Source organism: Mesoplodon mirus, assembly GCF_964341445.2.
Source record: "Mesoplodon mirus genome assembly, chromosome: 15".
NCBI classification, from domain to species: domain Eukaryota; kingdom Metazoa; phylum Chordata; class Mammalia; order Artiodactyla; family Ziphiidae; genus Mesoplodon; species Mesoplodon mirus.
The window spans coordinates 22,782,743-22,806,885 of NC_138991.1; the positions used below are offsets into that span (position 1 = coordinate 22,782,743).

Consider the following 24,143-nt stretch of genomic DNA (forward strand, 5'->3'; position numbering starts at 1 on the left):
ATGGGAAGTCAGCCCAGCAGGGGGAAAGCCCTTCCAAGCCCAAGCCTGAGGCCCTGTGTGCAAGGCCAGGGTCCTGAGCCCATGCAAGCAGGTAGGCCGAGGGCCCCAGGGCAGCCAGGCCCTTCCTGAGCAGCCACTCCAGCCTCAAGTATCAATGAGGACCTGCTGTATACCAGGCCCTCCCCATGAACCACACAGCCAGGGTCCCTGCTCTTAGGAAGCTTACATATTAGTGGTCAGAACATTAAACCAGATAAACTAGAAAATGTGAGGGTGACCAGAACTAACCAGGAGCGTGTGATGGTCCCCCAGGCATCTCCCATGGCTTCCCTCCTCCTAAACCAGTTTATCCAGAGCCTGAGCTGCAACCCTAAGACCAACCCACATCCATAGCTCTCCAAAGCTGCACCGTCCATTATGATAGCCACTAGCCTTATGTAGCTATTTCAGTTTAAACTGAAGTTAATTAAAATAAAATTAAATTAAGTATTCAGCTCCTCAGTAACACCAGCCATATTTTAAGTGCTCTCCAGCCATATGAAGCTAGTGGCTACCTTATTGGGCAATACAATTATAGAACATTTCCATTATCACAGAAAGTCCTACTGGACAGAAATGCTCTTATCCTGAGAGGTGCTGTGAAATACTTGAAGCAAAATAGAGCTATGATGATTGGAAAAAATGAGTTCATGCAATGCATGGGCTGAACCTGTAATTGTGGTTTTCTGAGGCAGTCCTGACTAAAAAACACCAGTTTTTAGGACGATTAGACAATCAAAGTATCTTGCAATATCTAGTACTTTGATGTCACAGCTACAGCCCCAGTTTGTTTCTTGTTCCCTGAAACAGCTCACAAATCCTTTCTCAAATCACATTCTGATTTGGGGTTTTGATAATGTATTTGTCAGGGCTCCCCAGAGAGACAGAACCAGTAGAATGTGTGTGTGCGTGTGTGTAAGAGAGAATTTATTTTAAGAAGTTGGCTCACGCAGCTGTGGGGTGGCCAGTCTGAAGTCTGTAGGGCAGGCCAGAGGGCTGGAGACCCAGGGAAGAGTTGATGCTGCAGAATTCCACAGTGGAGTCTGGAGGCAGGATCCTCAGATTCCTTAAAGGACCTCAGTCTTTTTCTCTTAAAATCTTCAACCGACTGGTTAAGGCCCACTCACATTGTGAAGGGTAATCTGCTTTATTCAAAGTCTACTGATTTAAATGTTAATCTTGTCTCAAAAATAGTGTCACAACAACATCTAGACTGGTGTTTGACCAAATATCTGGGTACTGTGGGCTAGCCACGTTGACACATAAAATCAGCCATCAGAGATAACAAGATGACTCTAAACCAAGCAGCACTTCTAGGAGGAAGGACACACACACACACACAGTTAAACAGAGGTAGAAGACTGCAGAGCCACACTGGCTCTCTGTGTTTGGCAGGCTCTCCCCCAAACTGAAAAGACCTCTGCAATGGCTGGGGCTTCCTTTCTGCTCCTCAGCCCCCATCCCCAATATCCACCTTTCTTTTTCTTAAATACTCTTATTTTTTATTATTTTTTTTTCTTTTTGGCCACGCTGCACAGCACGTGGGATCTTAGTTCCCTGACCCAGGATCGAACCCGCACCCCCGTGTTGGAAGCGTGGAGTCTTAACTACTGGACGGCCAGGGAAGCCCCAATGTCCTCCTCCTCTCTTTAACAGCAGCCTCCCCTAGTCCCCTTGGTCATCGATCGGCACCCTGGACCCTGTAGACTCCTGCTGGGGAGGCAGTTGCCTCCTTCTAGCCACGCAGTGTGCGCCGAGAGCCTGGGGCCCAGCAGGCCCTGCAGGAAGAGATCTGGAAACCACACAGACCCCCACCTCATTTCCTCTGAATCTAGCCACAGGCAGCGGCCCCGAGCCTGCTCTGAGTCATGCCCAGGATGCTGAGGGGGTGACCCCCTGGCAGGTGTTCTGGGGCCTTCCTTGCCTGTGGGAACTGAGGGGCACTGTGTTCCCCTCTCTGTCAGGGTCTCCAGGGGACGAATGGGCTTCTCTCAGTACTTCTACCCCTGGTCCCAGCAGGAGCATGGATTCTGGGCAACTCCTTTGTCCATCAGCCTTGCATCCATCCAAAATCTACCAAGGCTCTACCCCATGCCAGGCCTTGTGCCAGGACCGGGGTACACAGTAGTGGGCAAGACGGATACAGTCCCTGGGTTCAGGAACAGTCAAACCTTAGGGACAGGTGCTAAACCAGTAGTCAATTACAACTGTGTTAGATTTTGATGACAGTGTTTTAAGGGACTCTGACCAAGAGTGTGTGCTGAGGGTCTCATCAGGGAAGGGACGTTTCATCCAAGGAGTGAAGGATGAAGGTGACTCAGCCACCGGAGGGGACCCATCAGGGGGACAGCATGTGCAGCTCAGTGGCTCCTGGGGCGCAAGGCCAGGGCTTCCAGGAGGGTGAGGGGCCCTTCTGGCCACCTGGCTCTGTTCTTGTCAGAGGACACCCTCCCCAGACTTACCTGCACCGTGTATTCGGGCATCAGGCAGGCATTTCCCTGCACCGGGGGACGGCCAGGCCCTGCGTTCTGAGGAGCTCCTGTCTGGGCTCACCACGGGGGGCTCCATGTGTGTCTGGGAGGACATGTAGGAACTGGTGCATTTCCAGAACCACAGTCTCATTCTGCTCATGTCCCAGAGGCCCTCAGCCCGCATAGCGTCCAGCTCTGTGTCTGTCCCACCCATCCCCTGGGTCCTTGTCTGTCCTCTGCTCTCCCTCCCTCACTTCCTGGGGCCCCAGCTCTGTCTAGAGGGCCTCACAGAGGCCTCTCAGCCTCTGAGGAGCATCTGTGAGGCACATAAACCTTTTTTGCTGACCTCACTGCTTCTCATAGCTTCATGCAGAGACCCCTACTGAGATGGGGTAGGAGGAAGAGAAGGGAGGGCGCTGGGGTGTGGGTGAAGGGCGCTCTGCAGCCCGTGTGTTTTCAGGACGAGTAGGCCTGGACAGGCATCAGGAGGTCTAGATGGTCGGGGCAGGCTGGTCCCTGAGTGGGGGACGAGGGGATGAGCGTCCTGTGCTAAGGGAGCCGCTGGCCGCCTGCTGTCCAACCTCAGAATTGGGCCTCAAGGCCACCACGTGCTCAGGACCAGTCCTGGTGTGATGGGGTGGGGTGCGGCGGCTTGGTGTCCTGTCTCAGTGACTCCCTCTCTGAATGCCAGCCTCCCGGAGAGTCTGGGCCTTTCAGAGACGTGCTGCTGCTGTCCAGCCCAGTCCCCCCACCCTGGGCCCATGGGAGGACAGGGACAGGGTGATGTGGCATAGGAGCTGTGCCCGCCCTCCCCAGCAGACTGCTCCGTGGAGCCTCAGTTACCTTGCTGTGTAATGGGGCTGAATGGAGATGACACATACAGCACCCGTCAGGCCCTGACACAGAGCAGGTGCTCAGGAAGAGATGGCAGGTGTGTGACCAGGACACTTGGCTGAGACACACATTCCTGCCGGGCGTCTGCTCTGGGCCAGGCCTGTCCCAGTGGGCCCTGGGGCTGCACCTCTTCTGAGGGGGCAGCACAGACCTACGCCTGTCGCTCTGGACAGAGGTCACGGGAGAGCCACTCTGCCCACGTGCACGGCACTCCAGAGTTACAAAGCCCGTCCAGGTCAGTGATTTCCTGGGCCCCTCCAGGAGCCCTCCCCATCCCGTGGCCACCTCCCAGCCCCTCAAATCTAGTCCATCTGGTGGCCACCTCATCGGTGCCTTTCAGAAGCTGAGCTCAGAGATCCAGGCTGATACCTGCTTAGAGCTGTCGGCTTTAAGTTTGCTGAATTCCTTTATCAGAATCTCCTGTGATGATCTGTATAAAAAATGGGATTGTAGCCAGGAACCCCACTTCCTCTTGCCACACCAATCCTTTCCCCGAGGGGCCCCCAAGAGATGTCTGGGCACCCCCAGGGCTCTGCAGAGCCCTATGGAAAAGCATCAGATTCCAGGTTGCCATCCCGGGATCCCAGCAGACATGCCGCCCTAGGGTGCCCGTGGGAGGATTGATGGTGGGAGCCCAGCCTCCACTGGAACTCATGTCTGGCCAGAGGGTGACCATCTCTGTCCCTCCATCCAGAGAGGAGCAAGGCCAAAGCTGTGGCCTTGGGCAGTTTCCCGGTAGGCGAGCAGGCAGAGCTGTCTCTGAGACTGGGGGAGCCACTGACCATCGTCTCTGAGTAAGTCCCTCTGAGGGCACTGGGTGGGGTGCTCTCTCCCCTCCCCCGATCCCCGAAGATGCACTAGTGGGAGGAGGGGCCCCTTCCAGGAGAAAAGAGCATGGACTTTTGTGCTGAGCTCACACAGCACTCTAATGGGATTTTAGGCGGCTTGACACACCTGTAGGGAAAAGCAGCGGGTGGGTAGGGCCTTGAGGGGGGCCCTGAATCAGGCCATTCACTGCCCAGGAGGTACCCAGACTGGCTGGTGCAAGGAAACCTGGGAAACTCAGGTGGGATAGGTGGCCGCAGGACCTCACCTGGAGGGTCCTTGTGAATCCCACATGAGCGGTGCCCAGGGCCTTGGCCCTTCTGAGAGGGGTCCCCTCGCCCTTCTCTCTCCAGGGATGGAGACTGGTGGACGGTGCTGTCGGACATCTCAGGCAGAGAGTACATCATCCCCAGCATCCACGTGGCCAAAATCTCCCATGGGTGAGTTCACACCCCAGGCCCTGCCTCCGGGGAGCTTCCTGCTTTCTCCTCCCACAAGTGTAGTTCTTTACGCCCAGTGTTATGCTGAGCAAAGCTGGGGTCAGGGGAAAATCAGGCCCAGACCCTGCCCTCCAGAGGAGCTGACGACTGACTGTCTCAGGTCAGCCTGTGAGACTTGGGAGCCCAGAGGAGAGGGCTCGGCAAGGCCTCATGGAGATGTGGCACCTGGGCTTTGGAGGGTGGCCGGGAATCTGGTGGTGGAGAATGCTGGAAGGGACTTGCAGGAGGTGGGGGCAGCCTGCATCAATGTCCCCAGAGAGCCTCCTCGGGCTGCCCTTCCAGGAGGCACTTCCTCAGGAGGGCTGGACTCGGGGACGCAGGGTCTCTCAAAAAGTGTGAGCCACCCCTTGCCCAGAGTAAGGGGCAGACCGACTCCAGAGCAAATTCTATGTCGAGAGAGAAAGGCAGTGAATAACCTGGAGCCAGGGACATGTCCCTGTGTCGCTGTGTGTGCTGTGACAGCCACGCTTCAGTTCTGAGGCAAAGCACGGCCCCCACACTGGATGGCCTTCCTTTCTGAAGCTCGTGGTATGTCTGGCTCTGAGGAGAGCAGCATAGGATCCTGAGACATGTGGACACATCATAGAATCAGCTCGCGTCTCCCAGCGGCCTGGGCCTGCTGGGCAGGGTTTTGCCTCCACAGCCTGGCGTGAAGTTTAAACAGAGGAAACACCGACTACCTCTAAGAGGCCCCTTTCCTTGCCTCTGCTTCATTTATAGCCTCGATTTTCCTAAGTCGTGTGAATGGTGTATTTTATTTACTATAAAACTAGGCTCAGTTTGCTGCTGGCCCCAAGACAATCACAGCTTCTCTACTTTATTTACTTGGAATCAACTCAACCCTGACTCTGGCATTTCACAAAATGACAGGGAGGCAACCATTTCCATCAAATTGGCTTCTGGAGGCTTTGCCTGGGACCCCTGGACATGTCTCTGGGGACAGTAAGAAGCTGATGGACTGTAAGCCAAAAAATTCCTGCACGACTCCTTGAACTTTTCACTGCAGTGAAGTCCTTCATGGACATACATAGGTGAGGGATTAAGTGAAGAGAGAAAAGGAAGGTGTGGACTCAGAGTTATCAACAATCCCAGCATTGGAAGAGGCACGTATGGCTATTGATGGGCTATGTGAATTTTTTCAAAATTTTAGAATGTCTTGAACATTCCAGTTCCAAACTTTCTACCCACAAATAAGCTACAGTGGAAGTTAGATTTCAGTGATAATGAGTAAATGTTCACCTGCATACCTTTTGGCTACAGAGTTAAACTTTAAACTGTTGAAATAAAATATTTACTAAAATTAAAAAAATAAGAGAGGCAATTCTTGGAGAGGTGAAGGCTTAGACAGGTGAGTGGATGGTGTAGGGGTGCTGGGGGAACTGGGCAGTGACAGGAGAGGGTCTGGGATCACCTCACCTGCCCCCAGACCCTGGCCACTTGGGAATGAGCTCTTCAGTTAGAAAAGGCTGGGGCTGACCCCATGAGATGGTCCTGGCTCCAGGGGCCTCAGAGGACAAGGACAAAGCTGGGAGCCCTGAGAGACCTGAGGCCAGCTCTTCATGGGACGTTTGGAAGTCTGAGGCCCACAGAGGGAAGAGAGGTTCCAGGAGAGTCTTGGGCCACCCACCCCCAGGCTGACCCTTGACCCTCTCTCTGCTCATCTCCCTACTCCCAGGTGGTTATATGAGGGCCTGAGCCGGGAGAAAGCTGAGGAACTTCTGCTGTTGCCTGGAAACCCAGGAGGGGCCTTCCTCATCCGGGAGAGCCAGACCAGGAGAGGTGGGTAAGCTCAGCCTGCCATGGGCTTTTCCCTTTCATGCCAAGAGCCAGATGTGATGTGACTTGGGGGTAGAGGTAGGAGGCCACATGTGGAGGGCTGGAGACCTGGCCTTGGAGTCGGGCAGTCTGGCTGACTGACCACTTGTTGCTGCTGTGAGAGCCTATCGACAATGGGGTAGGGCTTCCCTGGTGGCGCAGTGGTTGAGAGTCCGCCTGCCGATGCAGGGGACATGGGTTCGTGCCCTGGTCCAGGAAGATCCCACATGCCGCAGAGTGGCTGGGCCCATGAGCCATGGCCGCTGGGCCTGCGCGTCCGGAGCCTGTGCTCCGCAGCGGGAGAAGCCACAACAGTGAGAGGCCTGCGTACCGCAGGAAAAAAAAAAAAAACAAAAAAACAAAAAAAACAACAATGGGGCAATAACCTGCATTTCTAAAAGTGGTGTGAATTGCCCACAGGAGGGATCCAGCTCAGCCAACACTTCAGCAACCAGGACTTGTAACAGAGTATAGTCACAGGATTTCTCTGCCTTGACCAGCAGTGATTTCTCCCTCCTCAAGACACAACATGACCCTGATCTCTTGACAAGGTCTCTGTGCTTTGGGTCACCAGCCAGTCGGAGCCAGAAAACCCACTAGGAGTCACCTCATGATCTTCCTCTCTGTGCTGTGCAGATGGGGAAACAGAGGCCCACAGAGGGATAGGGACATGTCACACTGCACGTTCATATGGGACTTCTCCCACCCCAGGTGCAAATGAAACACGAAGTTGAGTCTGTCTCTGATGCCCCTGCTTCTCTCTGAGCTGCCCTGAGTCCCTTACAGCAGGGACAGAGAGGGACATTGAAGGAGTGGCAGTGCCCTCGTTTATGTTAGCTCTTTAAATGCCTTCAAACAACCCTGTGGGGATTGTACTTCCAATGTCCGCATTTTACAGATGAGGAACTGGAGATTTGGGGGAAGAGAAGTGATTTGCCTGGGGAGACACAGCTAATAAGTGCAGAGCTGGGATTCAGACCCCGCTGAGGTTCATCGCACTTCAGACACCCAGGAGAGGCCCACCTGTGACAGTGATGGCAGCATTCCAAGCACGGGCAGACCAGGGAGAAGCTATTCAGGAGTGAGGACGGGCTGCCTGTGCTTCCCTTAACTGAACTCACGTTGATGCGGCGTCAGGGTCCTTTGCGCTCTACTCAGTCTCCCTCCTGGGGCCCCTTCCAGTGCATCTTTGCCTCTCCTTCCCTTCCTTTGGGAGCCCCCTGGGTTGACCTCTCCCCAGCCCCTCCTACTATTTTCCAGGCAGCGCCAGCATCCCTCACATACACCCACAGGCAGGCCAGGGTTGGGGGCTGGCTCAAGTGCAACAGCTACAAACAGGAAACCATAGCGGTGCTGTTGGGGGCAGGGGCACTGTAGACTGGGCCCCAGTGAGCGTGAGAAGTCACAGGAAGTGCTCCGTGCTCAGCTGCCCTTCCCACACCCCTCCTCTGGCCTGGTTCAACCCGAAGAGCATAGTGACCGAAACTTATTGCCTCTCTGAGCCCCTTTTCTAGTTTATTTATTTATTTATTTATTTATTTATTTTTGCTGTGTTGGGTCTTCATTTCTGTGTGAGGGCTTTCTCTAGTTGTGGCAAGTGGGGGCCACTCTTCATTGCCCTTTTCTAAGAAGGCACATATCCAAGAGGAACTGGTGGAGAAATAAAGGAGAAAGCAGATAAGAATCCATAGGATCTTTTTTTTTTCCTTGCAGTTTTATTGAGACATAATTGATACACAGCACTGCATAAGTTTAAGGTGTAAAGAATCCATAGGATCTTTAAGGATCCACAAAATTGCTGGGATTAAGGTTAGATTTGACTCTGAGGTTCCCCATAGCAACACCAAAAAGGGATAGATCAGGATGCAGCTCTCATTATCGAAAAAGGAAGAATCTGCCAATTCTGCAGGAAAGGCAACAGTTTCCCAGTACTGATTTCTAATCTCTCATCCTGGGCTTCCTTTTGGAGAGGAAGCTTCACCAAAACTTTTTCCATTGCTTCACCAAACTTTTTGTTTTCGATAATTTTAAGTGTGTCCTGGGTCACTGTAAAATTTCATATGTGGTTTGTGGTCAAAAGAAGTTTGACACTAAATCTGTACGGGCCCGAGTGACGCCACAAGATGGTGGTTCTCAGACTTGAGTGTACAGGAATTGTCAGGGTATCGTCTTGCCGATGCACTCTTAGGCCCGGCCGCAGACCTGCCAAATCAGACGGTTGGGTACAGAGGTCAGAAATCTGCTTCCTTCACAAGCTCTCCGGATGGTTCTCATGTTCTTTTAAGTTTGAAAACACAGTTCCGATCTAGGGAACCCAAAATTAAGTAATGAGAGACAATGTTTTTCATGTTTACATAATGCATCTTGTCATATATAACAGTAATTAACTGTTGACCAAGTGAGTGAGTGATATCAGGATCAGCTTTTCTTTGGCCCAAGATCCAGACGTACCTCTGGGAAGGGAATTCTGTAGGGGCTTTGAGCCTGTGGGTGGACCACGGAGGAAGGCCTGGGGCCACTGAGCTCCCAAGAACACTACTCAAGAGTCTGGAAGGGGAGGGGAAGACCCCCCCATCTTCCCCAGAGTCCCTCTGGCATACCTGGTTGTGTTCTAGGCCTGGGGGGAGCCACGACAGGGCCCAAGTCAGGCCGAAAACCTTGGTGTGTGAAGGGGCACAAAGAGTTTGTGGAGGTCCCAGGACTGCTCGAGAGGTCAGCGCCAGGGCCAGACCCCAAGAGTGTCACCCTCTTGCCTTCCTACTGTCCTACTATGTGTCTATACTGTGTTGAGCATTGCAAGAGAGACTGATGAGCAAGACATGCTTCCTGCCCCTGAGGGACTCACCTCTGTGATTTCTGACAGCCGAGAAACACTTAAAAGCATGTCCTCTGAGTCAGGCCTGATAAGTTGTGATTCCTGCCCTCAGGCTTCACACAGTCAAGGGTCCAGGGTGCAGTCAAGGGTCCTCGAGGCTATCAGCTTCTTAGAGGTCTCAGAAGAAGTTCAGAGGGTCCTGCTAGACCTGCGTCCCCCAAACAGGTTTTAATGTGCTCCCTCACACCACTGTGGACCCCTCCCCTCCTCCCGGCATCATCATCAGAACACCTGGGAGAACATGGCTCCTGAGCCCACGGGTCACTGCAGGCCAGGGTGTGACACTGGCTCAGCCTGCTGGAGCTTTCTGGAATCCGGGACCTCATACTTTCCTTGCCTTTTTCCCAGTGGGTCTCTCTCCAGGCCCTGCACCCAGCCATAGCTCCTACCATTCCTTCCCACAGCCCACCTTCTGGCCCACTGCCCACCAGGACACTCCACGAATGAACACACCTGTTCTTTCTACTGCTGCATCCTTGCACACGAGCCTCCCTCAGGGCCTGGAAAGCCCTCTCCTCCAGTCCTCCACTTGGCCAATCCACACTGATCCTTCTCGATGCATGGCAATGCCATTTCCCCAGGTTATTTGTCACTCTTTGCTCTCAACTCCCACAGCATCCTGAAAAGACCTCTTCTGTAGCCGCAATAAACATTTCTTAAAACAAAGTCAGGGTATGTGGTCTAACAGCAGGGGAACTAAATACTTGAGATGAGGACCATAAAGGAAAATTCTGGCTGAGGGATGTGCTGAGGGACAGTACTTCTTTCCCCAGAGTATGAAGATCTGATTACCTGTGTCTGGGGCTAGTGCAGTGCCAGCTTGTAGCAAGTGTTCAACAGATGTTTACTGTATAAATGGATGAGTGAAGGAGTGCATGCATGTACGTTGAGGGGAGGAGAGAGGATGAAGAGCCTGGGGTAGGGTAGACTGACCCCCAACACCATCTGTGCTCACAGCGGTAGGAGTGCAAATGGTGGCGAGGACTCTTCAAGTCTGCTTGTAATCATGGCCGTGTCCAGTGTTTATCACAGAGACTCAGTAATTCATTCAACAAATAAATATTGCATGGTGACTCTGGGCCAGCCACTGTTCTAAGTGCTGGGGATTCAACAATATAAAAAGCACCAATAAAGAGGTTAAAGAAAAAAGCAAATTCCCTGCCCACAATCCAGTTGGCAATGTGCATAGTGAACAAATAGTAATTGAGCAACTGATCACGGCAAGTGCCACAAAGAAACAATCAAGCGACAGTTAAGAGGAACAGAGTAAACAGCTGCATCCTCAGCAGGAGGCAGGTGTGCCTGGAGCAGATCCAAGGTCACCGGAAGTCAGGTCATGCAAGGCCTTTCCAGGGTGAGAGCTTCAGGGAGGGTTCTAAGCAGGAGAGTGACATGATCTGATCCCTCTACGGTGCAAAGAGAGGATTTGGCAGGGGATGAGGCGGAAGTGGGAAGCCACATGGGAAGTTATTGCAGGCTAAGAAGTGGTTAGGGGCCTCCCTGGTGGCGCAGTGGTTGAGAGTCCGCCTGCCGATGCAGGGGATACGGGTTCGTGCCCCGGTCTGGGAGGATCCCATATGCCGCGGAGCGGCTGGGCCCGTGAGCCATGGCTGCTGAGCCTGTGCGTCCGGAGCCTGTGCTCCGCAACGGGAGAGGCCACAACAAGTGAGAGGCCCGCGTACAGCAAAAAAAAAAAAAAAAAAAAAAAAGAAGTGGTTAGATTCCGGATATGTTCTGAATGTAGCCAGTAGGGTTTTCTGTGGGGCTGGATGGGAGGTGAGGGAGAATGGGAGCTGCCGGGGATGATGCCGGGGTTAGGAGCTTAGTAGTGAGTGGGTTGTGCTGCTGTTTTCTGAGATGGGAAGACGGTGGGCAGATACCTTAGGACAATCCCTTGTGAGGCTCACAGTTGGTTATATGGTGGGGTGGGGTAGTGTTGAGGGACAGGCGATGGGAGAGTAGCACCTTTGATGCTAGCTAGCACTTGTGTCTGGGCAGCCTAGAGCTGGGGTTTCTACCAGGCAGAGAAGGTGTTCTGGAGAGGAGTTGTCTGAGTAGGAACTGAGTCGTCAAAGGAAGGCTGGCGGTTACGCAGGTGGAAGAGTGTTCCATATAAAAGGAACAGCGTGAACAAAGAACCAGGGAACTGATACGGAGCACTGGATGCTTGCTATGCGCCAGACACTGCTAAGTGCTTTACCTACTTTACCACCTGCATCTTTGTGGCAATCTATTGAGGCGGGGACAATTATTATCCCCCTTTAGAGAGGAAGAAACAGATCTGAGAAGTCAAATAATGTGTCTTAGAGACACAGCTAGGGTTATAGGATGTAGGGGTGTTATAGTGTGTGACTCTGGGTGGGATATGAAACCAGGGAGTCTGAGTTTAAAAGACGTCCTGGAGGGCTTCCCTGGTGGCGCAGTGGTTGAGAATCTGCCTGCTAATGCAGGGGACACGGGTTCGAGCCCTGGTCCGGGAGGATCCCACATGCCGCGGAGCAACTAGGCCCGTGAGCCACGACTACTGAGCCTGCGCGTCTGGAGCCTGTGCTCCGCAACAAGAGGCTGCGATAGTGAGAGGCCCGCGCACCGCGATGAAGAGTGGCCCCCGCTTGCCACAACTAGAGAAAGCCCTCACACAGAAATGAAGATGCAACACAGCAAAAATAAATAAATTAATTAATAAAAACTCCTACCCCCAACATCTTCTTAAAAAAAAAAAAAAAAAAAAGACGTCCTGGAACTGGGAGCCAGCCGCAGATATCTGGGGCTGGCTGAGCAGCAGTGAGAAGAAACAGCAGGATAGCAGGCACACAGGGTAGTCGAAGGTGGCCTTGGTAGGTGACCTGTCCCCACAGCAGGGTAGACAACCCCACATGGGCTTGGCAGAGCTTGCTTGTTATCTCTGAGTCTACCAGTCACATCCTCAGTGTAGCTGTGAGGATCCCTCCTGGGTCTAGTAACTGTGATGACAGTGGCCAGGGTGGGGTGGCTGGAGAACCAGGCCCCATAGAGGGACTTGGTCACTTAGTTCAGCTGGTTGGTTGGCTTCCAGGGCCTAGTTTCAGATATGTATCCCTTTCCCAACCACAGAGCTTTTTCAGGGTCACAGCACAGCTCCAGAAGAGATTCTTCTTAAAGGTACAGAGTCAAGGGGTCTCCAGAGTCAGGTAGAAAACAACGAAAAGGAAGCAAGGACCTTACTCCATACTTCTCAAAGTATATTGACTTTGTATCCTGTAGCCTTGCTAAATTCACTTATTAGTTCTCGTCGCTTTTTTGTAGGTTCCTTAGGATTTTCTACATCTATGATCACACATTATCTATAAATATAGTTTAACTACTTATTTTCTAATTCATATACCTTTTTTTTTTTCCCTTGCTTTACTGCACTGGACCTCTAGTATAACAAGTAAAGTGGGAAGAACATTCTTGCTTTGTTCTTAGAAGGAAAAATGCAGTCTTTCCCATTAACTATGATGTTACTTATAGATTTTTCACAGATGCTTTATGTCAGGTTAAGAGGAAGTACCCTTCTGTGGTAGGCAGACTAGCCCCCAAAACGATGTTCAGGTCGTAATCCCTGAAACATGTGAATATGACTTACCTTACATTGCAAAAGAGAGTTCGTAGACATGATTAAGGATTTTGAGATAGGAAGTTTATCGTGGATTATCCAGATGAGCCCAGTGAAATCACAAGGGTCTTTACAAGATGGAGGCAAGAGGGTAAGAGTTTGAGAGATTGGAAGATGCTATGCTGCTGGCTTTGAAGATGGAGTAAGGGGCCATGAGCTAAGGAATGCAGGGGGCTTCTAGGAACTGAAAAGGCAAAGAAATAGACATTCCTCTAGAGCCTGCAGAAGAAGTACAGGCCTGCTGATACCTTGATTTTAGTTTAGTGAAACCCATTTTAGATTTATGACCCCCAGAATTGTAAGATAACACATTTTTTGTTGTTTTAAACCACTATATATATGGTAATTTGTTATAGCAGCAATAGGAAATTATTACACCTTCTATTTGTAGTTTTCTTTTTGTTTTTTAAAAATCATGATGCGTGTTGAATGTTGTCAAATTATTTTTCTACATTTCTGCAGGTGATCATGCTTTTTCTCCTCTATTCTACTAACTTAGTGAGCTAACACTGACATTCAATTTTTTTTTTTTTTTTTTTTTTTTTTTGCGGTACGCGGGCCTCTCACTGCCGTGGCCCCTTCCGCCGCGGAGCACAGGCTCCAGACGCGCAGGCCCAGCAGCCACGGCGCACGGACCCAGCCGCTCCGCGGCATGTGGGATCCTCCCAGACCTGGGAACGAACCTGTGTCCCCTTTATCGGCAGGCGGACTCTCAACCACTGCGCCACCAGGGAAGCCCTGACGTTCAATTTTTATTTTTATTTATTTATTTATTTTTTAATTTATTTATTTTTTTTGCGGTACGCGGGCCTCTCACTGTTGTGGCCTCTCCCATTGCGGAGCACAGGCTCCCAACACGCAGGCCCAGCGGCCATGGCTCACGGGCCCAGCCGCTCCGCGGCATGTGGGATCCTCCCGGACCGGGGCATGAACCCGCGTCCCCTGCATCGGCAGGTGGACTCTCAACCACTGCGCCACCAGGGAAGCCCCTTTAAATATTTATTTATTTGGCTGCACTGGATCTTAGTTGTGGCATGCGGGATCTGTTTTTTTTGTTGTTGTTTTGTTTTGTTTCGTTTTAGTTGCAACATGTGGGATCTAGTTCCCTGATCAGGGATTGAACCTGGGCCCCCTACATTGGGAGTGTGGAGTCTTACCCACTGGGCCACCAGGGAAGTCCCTCAATTTTTAAATCAACTTGTACTCCTGGGATAAAGCCAATTTAGTCATAATATATTATCTTTTTTATATATTGCTGGATTCAATTTGCTAACCGTGTGTTAAAGATTTTTTGTGTCTACATATATGAGGTATATTGGTCTATAGTTTTCTCATAATGTTTTTGTCTGTTTTTTTTTAGCAAGTTAATTGCTGGCTTCATAAAATGGGTGGGGAAATGTTATCTTCTCTATTTTCTTAAAGAGTTTGTATAAAATTGATATTATTTCTTCTTTAAATGTTTGATAGAACTCACCAGTGAAGCCATCTGGACCCAGAGTTATCTTTTCAGGAAGTTTTAAAATTATGAATCAATTTCTGCAATAGATATGGGTCTATTCAAATTTTCTATTTCTTGTGTCAGTTTTGGTAATTTGTGTCTTTTAAGGAATTTGTCCATTTCATCTAAGTTGTAGAATTTATTGGCATAAAGTTGTTCACAACATGCCCTTATCCTTTTAGTGTGTGTAGGATCTGTAGCGATGTCCCCTCTTCATTCCTGATGTTGGTAATTTGTGTGGTGTTTTTCTTTTTCTTTCATCAGTCTAGTTTGAGCTTTATCAATTTTATCAACCTTTTCAAAGAATCAGCATTTGATTTTTCTCCATTGTCTTCTATTTTATTTTTATTTCCTTCCACTTAAATTTATTTTTTCTAGCTTTTTAAAGTAGAAACTTTATGCCTTCTTTTCTTCGAGTGTAAGATTTAAAGCTAAAAATATACCTTTAAGTCCTGATTTAGCTGAGCTCACAAATTTATTTAAATTTATTTATTTAGTTAAAAATATTTTCTAATTTTGCTTATGACTTCTTCTTTGATCCCTGGGTTATTTCCAAGCATCTGGGGATTTTCCATATGTCTTTTTATTATTAATTCATAATTCTGTGTGGTCAGAAAACATACCTTTAATTATTTCAATCCTTTTAAATTTGTTTTTACAGCCCAGTCTAGTCTGCCTTGAATATTCCATGTGCTCTTGTTGGGCCCAAGGTTTGTTAATTAAATCAAATGGGCTGACTGCATTGTTCAACTCTTCTATATGCCTGTTGATTTCTATCCTATCAAGTACTAAGAGAGGAGTGTTGAAATCTCCAGTTATAATTATGGACATCTATTTTTTCTGTTAATACTGTTGGCTTTGCTTCTATATTTTGAATCTCTGTAACTGGTGCATAGAAATTCAGGACATCCTCTTATCTCTGGTAATACCCTTGGTCTTGAGTTCTACTTTTCTGATATTAATATAATCACTCCAGTTTTCCTATGATTAATGTATGCATGATACATATTTACTTTTAGCCTGTGTTTTAATATTCAAAGTGTGTTTATCATGTAGTTGGGTCTTGCTTTTTAAAATACAGTTTGAAAATCTCTGCCTTTTAATGGAGTATTTAGACCACTTCCTCAAAGTAAAAGCTTCCTAAAACTGAGCACTGCCTGTGGTTTGGGAAAGTCACTCCTGCATTTTGTTGGCATTCCACAGGGAAAGGTGAAGTGAGAGGGTCACTGGCTCTTCCTCCAGGTTCTCTGTGCCAGTTTTCTCATCTGTAAACTGGGGATAACTGTACCTACCTCACAGGGTGGTTATGAGAATTAGACGAGATAATCCATATAAAAAGTGCACAGTAAGCACTTAAATAAATGAAAGCTACAGATAGCTTTAAAGAATTAGATAGTAATAATAGGTTATTACTATTATTCCACTAAGCACCCTCTTCCCATTTGGCTTTGATGAAGTGTTAGAAATGAATCCCACTTTACAGTTATAAAGAGCACTCATATGCAACCTCCTCTGCTGGAAACTACTGCTGGAGGCCTGATTTTATATAGTTATATAGTTATGATTTTATATAGTCTTTTCTCTCTATTCATTTTTCAACCATGTGCTTTTCCTCTTCTAGCCAGTTATCTTTCAAATTTTCGTTGAAACCTATCAAACTGTACACTTTAAACATATGCATTTTATTTTATATAAATTATACCTCAATAAAGTTGATTTAAAAAACTAAAACAGGGAGTTCCCTGGTGGCCTAGTTGTGAGGATCCTGGGCTTTCACTGCCAAGGCCTGGGTTCAATCCTGGTCTGGGAACTGAGATCCCACAAGCCACGCAGCACGGCCGAAAAAAAAAAAAAAAACTAAAACTAAACTGGAAAAATTCTGTCACTTGCATCAGTGAATATAATATTCATGTATAGGTTTAAGACTAATAACAGGGACTTCCCTGGCAGTCCAAGTGGCTAAGACTCTGTGCTTTCACTGCAGGCAGTATGGGTTTGATCCCTGGTTGGGGAACTAAGATCCCAAATGCCGTGTGGTACAGCCAAAAAAAAAAAGACTAATAATAAAACCAACATCCATATGCCCACTTACCAGCTTAAGAAATTGTGCAACGGTCCCTTTGAAGCCCTTTGCCTGCTTCATTGTGTTAATCAGTTACTTTTCTTCACAATTTTTTCTTTTCCTGGTTTTGCCGGGTCTTAGTTGAGGCAGGTGGGTTCCTTAGTTGCGGCAGGTGGGCTCCTTAGTTGCAGCTCACCAGTTCCTTATAGTTGCGGCACACGTGATCCTTAGCTGTGGCATGCAAACTGTGAGTTGTGGCATGCATGTGGGATCTAGTTCCCTGACCGGGGACTGAACCCGCTTCCCCCGCATTGGGAGGCGGATTCTTAACCATTGTGCCACCAGGGAAGCCCCTTCTTCATAGTTTTGCCATACATGCGTCTCTATGCAGTAGTCTTGGCTGCCTCTGAACTTTATTTAAATAGAATCATACTGAACGTATGCTTCTGTGACTTGCTGTTTCTGCTCATTATTTTAAACATTTATCTATGCTTATGTGTGTAGTGGTTATTAACTTTTACTGCTGAATAGTGTAACATTCTAGAACCTACCATTCTCTTGAGTCCATATGGGCTGTTTGCAGTCCGGGGCTTTTCTGAACAATGCTGCTATGAATATTTTTGTTCATGTATTTGCAAGGCATCGTGCTGGGATGGAACGGCTGGGTTGTGAGGTATGAGCATGTTCAACTCTACTAGATAATGCCAACTGTTTCCAAAGTGGCTTGTACAATTTCTCTCTCCACCAGCAGGGTAAGAATTCCTTTCTCCACATCCTTGCTGACATCTCCTGACACATTTTCACATCCTAACACTTCTGCCCACTTGAGTCTTTATAAGAACAGCCAACACTTAATGCTCACTTAAACTGTGGCAGGCCCTGTTCTGGGCACTGTGTGCGTGGTCTTGTTTCATCCTCATGAGAGCCCTAGCTATGATAAGTGTGTTGTCACTTATGAGCAAGGGAGCAAGTCTTTGTCCCTCCCTTCCCCCTTCCCTCGTCTGGGCCCAGTGCCCACTCTCTGTGGCCATTTCATGTCTTCCTTCTTCCACTCTGGGCTGGGCTTGGTCCCAGCATAGCCTTAATCCCACCCTGGACCCTTTCCTTCTCAGGCTGTTACTCCCTGTCGGTCCGCCTCAGCCGCCCTGCATCCTGGGACCGGATCAGACACTACAGGATCCAACGCCTTGACAATGGCTGGCTGTACATCTCACCGCGCCTCACCTTCCCCTCACTCCAGGCCCTGGTGGACCATTACTCTGGTATGGCCATCCCCTACCTCCATGAGAGCAGAGTGGGGTGTGGGTCTGTGGGGAAGTTAGTCATACCCTCGGACACTTTGCCTGCTGGAGAATATCTAGGCAGAAGAGGGACCTCCCCTCTCTCCATGCCAGTCCCTGTGCCAAGAAACACAGCCCGGAAGCCCCAAGTTCATCTCGTGCCAACAGAGCCACGGAGGTGTCCCGTGTTAGTGCAGGCCAGTGCCTCACCCACCACTGTGGTTCTGAGTCAAAGTCCCCAATGGCTGGCACGGTTCTCTCCACAGGAACTAGGCCCAGAGCTGTTGCTATCGTGGAATTCAGTTGATTCTCAGCATTTTCTGGTGCCTGTTCTGTAACAGGCACTGCAGCCACTCCAGCAGAGTGTCAGAGAAGCAGAGAGGAAAGACTGCTACTGGGAAAACTGATCGGGGGATTTCAGGACAGTCATTCCATGCAGCAGATACTGACAGAACAAGTAGAGACTGATCATCCCTTAGCTTTCTTCTTTCCAAAGCACTTTTCTAACCAGAAACTGGGGCTCAAAGAGGTTCATCAACTTACCCGAAATCACACGGTAAATTACGTCTCCCGAAACCTAGCCCAGAATGACCTTTGACTGCATGTCAGCTTCCAGATTAACAGCTTGGGGCTCATGCTCCCACCTGCCAAGTGTGGAAAGCTGTCAGGGTGAGGGTGGAGTTGTTGGGGAGGAAGGCAGGGCTGGAGCCAGCCATGTCAAGGGTCTAGGTCTCTTCCTCAGAGCTGGCGGATGACATCTGCTGCCTACTCAAGAAGCCCTGTGCCCTGCGGAGGGCCGGCTCACCCCCTGGCAAGTCCATACCTCTACCTGTGACTGTGCAGAGGACACCACTCAATTGGAAAGAGCTGGACAGGTGAGGAGCCCCTGGAACGTGAAGGCAGAACAAAGGAGAGTTAGAAGGACCCACCCCTGGGAACCCAGAATGGGCTTGTCACCTTCAGGGACACCTGGGAGCCAATAAGCGTTGACTGAACTCAGGCCAGCCCAGGCTCAGCAGGTCTGCTGGGGGGACTAGCAGGGAGGCCAAAGTAGGCATGGATATGGGGCATGCCTGGGCACCACGGTGGCCAGGATGGAAGGTCAGACAAGATGGGGTCCAACAGAGAGCACCAGTCCTGAGTGAAGTCAAGGAGAGTTTGATCTGACAGGGAACAGGGAACCACTGTGAGTTTTTCAGCAGGTTTTGAGAACAGGGAACCATGTGGTAGGTGCAGGGAGGAGGGTGAGGCTCCCTGATGCAACTCCTTCCCCCTCTCCACAGCTCTCTCCTGTTCTCCAAAGCATCTGCCACAGGGGAGGAGTCCCCCCTCAGTGAGGGACTCCGGGAGGCCCTTAGCTCCTACATCAGCCTGACTGATGACATCTCCTTGGACGATGCCAAGGCCCAAAGCAGAGGCCAAAAGGGGAACCAACGCTGCAGCACCTAGAACCCCAACTCAGCTCAGCCTGACCGAGCACCCCAGAGGCAAAGACTGTGCAGAGTGAGGGGAGGGCTGGGACACAGAGGCACGGCCAGAGTCCCACCTCTATCCTCTGTTCCTTCCTCTCTCAGCCCTAAGAAGTCACCTAACCTCCTCCCAGTGCCATGACCTGACCTACAGCCTCTAGTTCAAGTAAAGACCAGTTAAGAACAGGGCCAGGACTCCAGGGAGACTAGATGTCCTTGGTGTGACCCAGCCAGTTCCCGAGTTTGGGAGCCCCAGTACCACCTTCCTCCCTCTGCCTGTCGAGTCTCATTCTACATCCCCACAACCACTCCCACGAGGCAGAGAATGCCCACTGGCATCAAGGAGAAAAAAACCATCATTTAAGGAAAACTGACCAGTCTCACTCAGAATGCCACCACACCTCAGAAGGTAGAACTACGGCCTAGAAGGGACAGAAAGGAAGAGGGGATGGGTGGCTTAAACGGCAGCAGAACCTGGGCTCTCCAGCTTCCACCTGACCGCCACGGCAAAGAGCAGGACCTCTGACAGTCCGGGTCCCTCCACGTCCCCATTAAGCCCCTTCTCTGGACAGTCCTAGCTCTCAGATCTTTCATTTTGTGGCTCATCATTTGAACCTGGCTAAGCTTTCTCAGCTACAACAGCCTTGCCGTCTTGTAGCCAAATGCAAAGGACACCATCTGAGCCCAGCACACTGCGGTGAGCTTAGTCACGTCTCAGTGCTGAGCGGGAGCATCAGGGCATCAGAAGGCGGTAAGCCCTCCCTCCACAAAGTCAAGGCCACAGCCTACACCAACTCCAGCCCTGGATTTCCCTGCTGCACATTAAGGGAAAGAAGCCTGGATAGAGGTGTTAAGGGAGCAGGGAGAGGAGGAAAAGGGAAGGGGGAAGAGGGAAGGGGATGGGAGGGCACCACCTCTATTGCTCCTATTGGGTTCTGAGGCTAGAGGTGAGGTGGGAAAGGCTTCATCAGGTATCACCAACAGGGGCTCAATTAAAGATCTGATTTATTCAAGTATCCGAAAACATTCTACAACGAAAACTGTTATTAGATGCTGCTTGTACTGTGCTATGGACCACGCACGTACTGCCATACTGTTTTCAGGAGACTTGAAATGCCAATGTTTGATATAGTTTAAAAACCATACACCTGATGGAAAAGGAAGACAATTTAATGTTTCATCCAGATCCAGAGGTGCACCAAATTGAAGGACAGCTCCAATCGGCAAACAGGTGTTTCATGATGGTATCCAAGAAGAAACGGTTGGTGATGGACAATTCAGAAAAGCTTCCCCAAAAGGTGGATGGTTCTTTAAAAAGTTTCAGGTCACAACCCTTGCAGAAAACACTGACGCCCCACACACTGATTCTCGGTCCAGGAAACACGGGTCTTCCAGGTTCCGCGTGGCTGGGGTGCCCCCCAACAATCGTGCTTCTGTGGTGTAACTAAGAGGGTCCTTTGGACCAGACAGGGAGCAGGTGGGGACTGTGCACCGTCAGTCATAGTGGATGGCAGTGTAAAAGATGATCCAAATGACCTAGAGAGGAAACAAGCAATGTTCATGGGCTCCCTCACCAACAGGGTCAACATAGGCTCCCATTCCACAAATCAAAAGCATCCTAAGAATGTGCGCACAGTGTACTTCCCGGGGGCTATCCAATGCATAAGCTGCCTGGGGGCTTACATAATTTCACTGAAATCAAGCTGTCTCTAATAGAGCCCAGGACCACCGTCCTGTGCTCCCAAAGGGACCCTGGACAAGTCTCTCCCCCTGCCAAACAGAGACCAGAGTGTGAGGGCTTAGAGTTATAGGTGTGGAAATGATACAGGTAAAGCAAACTGTACCGCTAGTAAGTGTTAGCATTAGCAACAAACGTGAAAACAAAACTACATCATACCCTGTCAGCTTCATATCAAATAAAGCAGAGGTTCTCAAACCTGACTCGCCTTTGCAATCTTGTGGGCTCTTTACAAACCTACAGAGAGATGCCTGGGCGCCACCTCCCAGAGGTTCTCATTTCGTTGTTTGGGCTAGGTTCTATAATTTTTAAAAAATAACTTTGAGGTATAATTCATATTTCATGAAGTTTACCCTTTTAAAGGATACAATTCAGAGGTTTTTTAGTATATTCAGAGTTGCGAAAACATTTTGGAGCATTTGCGTCACCCTGAAGACAAAATCTATTCCCGGGCTTCCCTGGTGGCGCAGTGGTTGAGAGTCCGCCTGCAGATGCAGGGGACACGGGTTCGTGCCCCGGTCTGGGAGGATCCCACGTGCCGCGGAGCGGCTGGGCCCGTGAGCTATGGCCGCTGAGCCTGTGCGTCCGGAGCCTGTGCTCCGCAGCGGGAGAGGCCACAACAGCGAGAGGCCCGCATACCGCAAAAAAAAAAAAAAAAAAAAAAAATCAATCTATTCCCATTATCAGTTACTTCCCATTTCCCCTCCCACCCCTGCCACTGGCAACCATTAATCTACTTTTTATCCATACGGATTTGCCTATTCTGGACATTTCACATAAATGGACTCATACAACGTGAGGTCTTCTGTGTCTGGATTCTTTCACGTAGCATAATGTTTTCAGGGTTCATCCTTGTAGCACGTACCAGTTCTTCATTCCTCTTTATGGCCAAGTAATATTCCACTGTACGGGTATATAACATTTTATCTAGCCATTCATCGGGTGACGGCTGTTTGCATTTTTTGGCTGTTATGAATATATTTTTAAATGTTTTCCAGTTTTCAATATGCAGCCAGAGTTGAGAATTAGATGTAGAAACTGACAATGAGCTCTCACCACAGGGAGACTATACAGTGTATCACACCACATCTTTTGGGACATTAACTCAAGAAAGGACACGCCCTCCAGCCTCGGGAGTCTAGAAAAATGGTACCCAAATCACACATTGTAACTCAATCAAGGGGCTCCCCCTGAATAACTGACATCTCAGGAAATGACAAAACCTGCTGTGAAATTATCAGCTACACATACCATGAACAAGGCAAACGATGTCATAAACCCTTCCTTTGTGAGCTCCCACGTGCCGCCATACTCTTCCTCATCTATCTGTAGGTAGTTGCTGAAGTAGAGGTACAGGACACCTGCATTGATCAGGCAGAATCTGGAGCAAGGGAGGACAAGCACCAAACATAAACTGTGAGCTTGGAAGACTGAGAACTCCCACCAACATGGTCCAGCTCTATCAGGGCACTTGCCGTTGCACAGTTAACTCTATTATGGGGGCAAATGAAATCATACATAAAAACGCCTAGGCCCTCAATGGAGCTGCCCACTTGCTTGTGCTAGAGACTTAAAAAAAGGAGCAACTCTTTTCAGCTGACCAGCAAAAGCAGAAAATAAAATAAAAATAAAGCACATATAAGTTCTCCAAGTCCCCTTGAAGTATGACAGAAGGCTGCTTGCTGAACAACCCCAAATAGGTCCAGTACCTGACATGGGCCTCCAGGTAGCTCCAGCTCGGGGGGTGGGGGTGGGGGGGCATGGGGAAACCACATGTTAAGCTGCTGCTTCATGGCCTAGTTGAGCAAGCAAGGGCACAGTAAAGCAGCCTCTGCAAAATTCCCAACGGGAGACCATTTCTGAATGTCCACTGTCTGCTACTGCACTTGATGCAGAGGTGAACACGACAGTTCCTGCCCTCAGCTCACCACCTATTAGGGGCCAGAAACAGCAGTCAGAGTGGAATTGAAACCAGAGGTTTGTGAGCACTTCCAGGAAGGTCTTTGACCCCTATCACATATGATTTAACTGATGCAGGAATCAGAATACCCTTATGGCCAAGTAATGTTCTACTGTATGCGTACGTAACATTTTGTGAGTAGTAACACGTCACTCTGCTCTACTGATCTCTTGGAACTGTCACTATGTAAAAGTAATATTCATAAAGTGATCAAAACTCTCTTTATGACCTTTCCAGTTACGGCATCTAATCCAATGGGGGACTATAAGCCTTAGGCCACATGCCTTCTGAAGGCTGCAGTAGAAAATGCAAAGAGAACAGGTTCCTCCTAGCAGTTAAGTGTGGGCTGGTGTAGGGCAGGGCAGTATGATGGCGATGAGTGTAAATCGGTATTTGGGGGGGCGGGGCAGGGAACAGACCCTGAGGCTGTCTGAGCAAGGTAACAAGGAGGTAGGGTGTACATACACCAGGAAGTCTAGTTTGTGAGTAGTCAAGAGTATGGGCTTTCTCGTGAGTGGAAGGAAAAGGAGCTAGGAGGCTGGTTTAGACCTGTTTCAGGACGTAAGTACAAATAAAGTTTAAGGACAGGGACTGGGAAAACGGCTGAATGGGGAGGCAAGAATCAGCAAAGGCTTCAAGCCTAAGGACCTGGGAGAACCATGGGTCCAGTAACAGAAGCAGGGAGTCAGGAAGGACAGATCGTTTTTCTTGGATTTCACACGAAATACAGTCCTTGGCTTGGCTATGTCATGGCCATATCCTGATCGTCTACTAGAAATCGCGGGACCCAGCCAATCTGGCCACCTCCCCCTGACAGGCGTTCCATTTTGGACAGGCTGAGTTAGTGGCTCTAGACAGAGCCTACTATCAGGACTTAGCAGTGTCACTCTGGGGCTCAGCTAATAAGCTAGGGCTGGACAGTGAATGGAGACTCACTGACAGTCTCCAGCTGTGAGGTGGTTGCTTAGTGAGATGAGAAAGGGAAATATAAGAGAAAGAGATAAATAAAGGATGACGGGAGAGAGAAAAGGGCTGACAGAGGCCCTGCCTTCCAAGGGGCACACATTAAGTAGAAAATGA

The 24,143-nt window shown here is 49.5% G+C and overlaps 2 protein-coding genes across 2 annotated transcripts in view; one reads left to right on the forward strand and one right to left on the reverse strand.

The window, feature by feature from the left end:
• Positions 1-20,641, forward strand: SLA2 (Src like adaptor 2; the record flags this gene model as incomplete). Its single annotated transcript, XM_082645057.1, has 7 exons — positions 1-91; positions 4,099-4,198; positions 4,583-4,669; positions 6,405-6,508; positions 17,729-17,878; positions 18,639-18,771; positions 19,180-20,641. 7 exons carry the CDS (start codon positions 1-3, stop codon positions 19,343-19,345), a joined length of 831 nt encoding a protein of 276 aa, XP_082501183.1. The 3' UTR covers positions 19,346-20,641.
• Positions 20,354-24,143, reverse strand: part of RAB5IF (RAB5 interacting factor) — a 9,525-nt gene continuing 5,735 nt past the window's right edge. Inside the window, exons 3-4 of the mRNA XM_082645065.1 lie at positions 22,355-22,484; positions 20,354-20,901 (exon numbers count right to left, since the gene is read on the reverse strand). Coding sequence (XP_082501191.1) covers positions 20,860-20,901; positions 22,355-22,484 — 172 coding nt within the window. The 3' untranslated portion in view covers positions 20,354-20,859. The remainder of the gene's footprint in view (positions 20,902-22,354; positions 22,485-24,143) is intronic.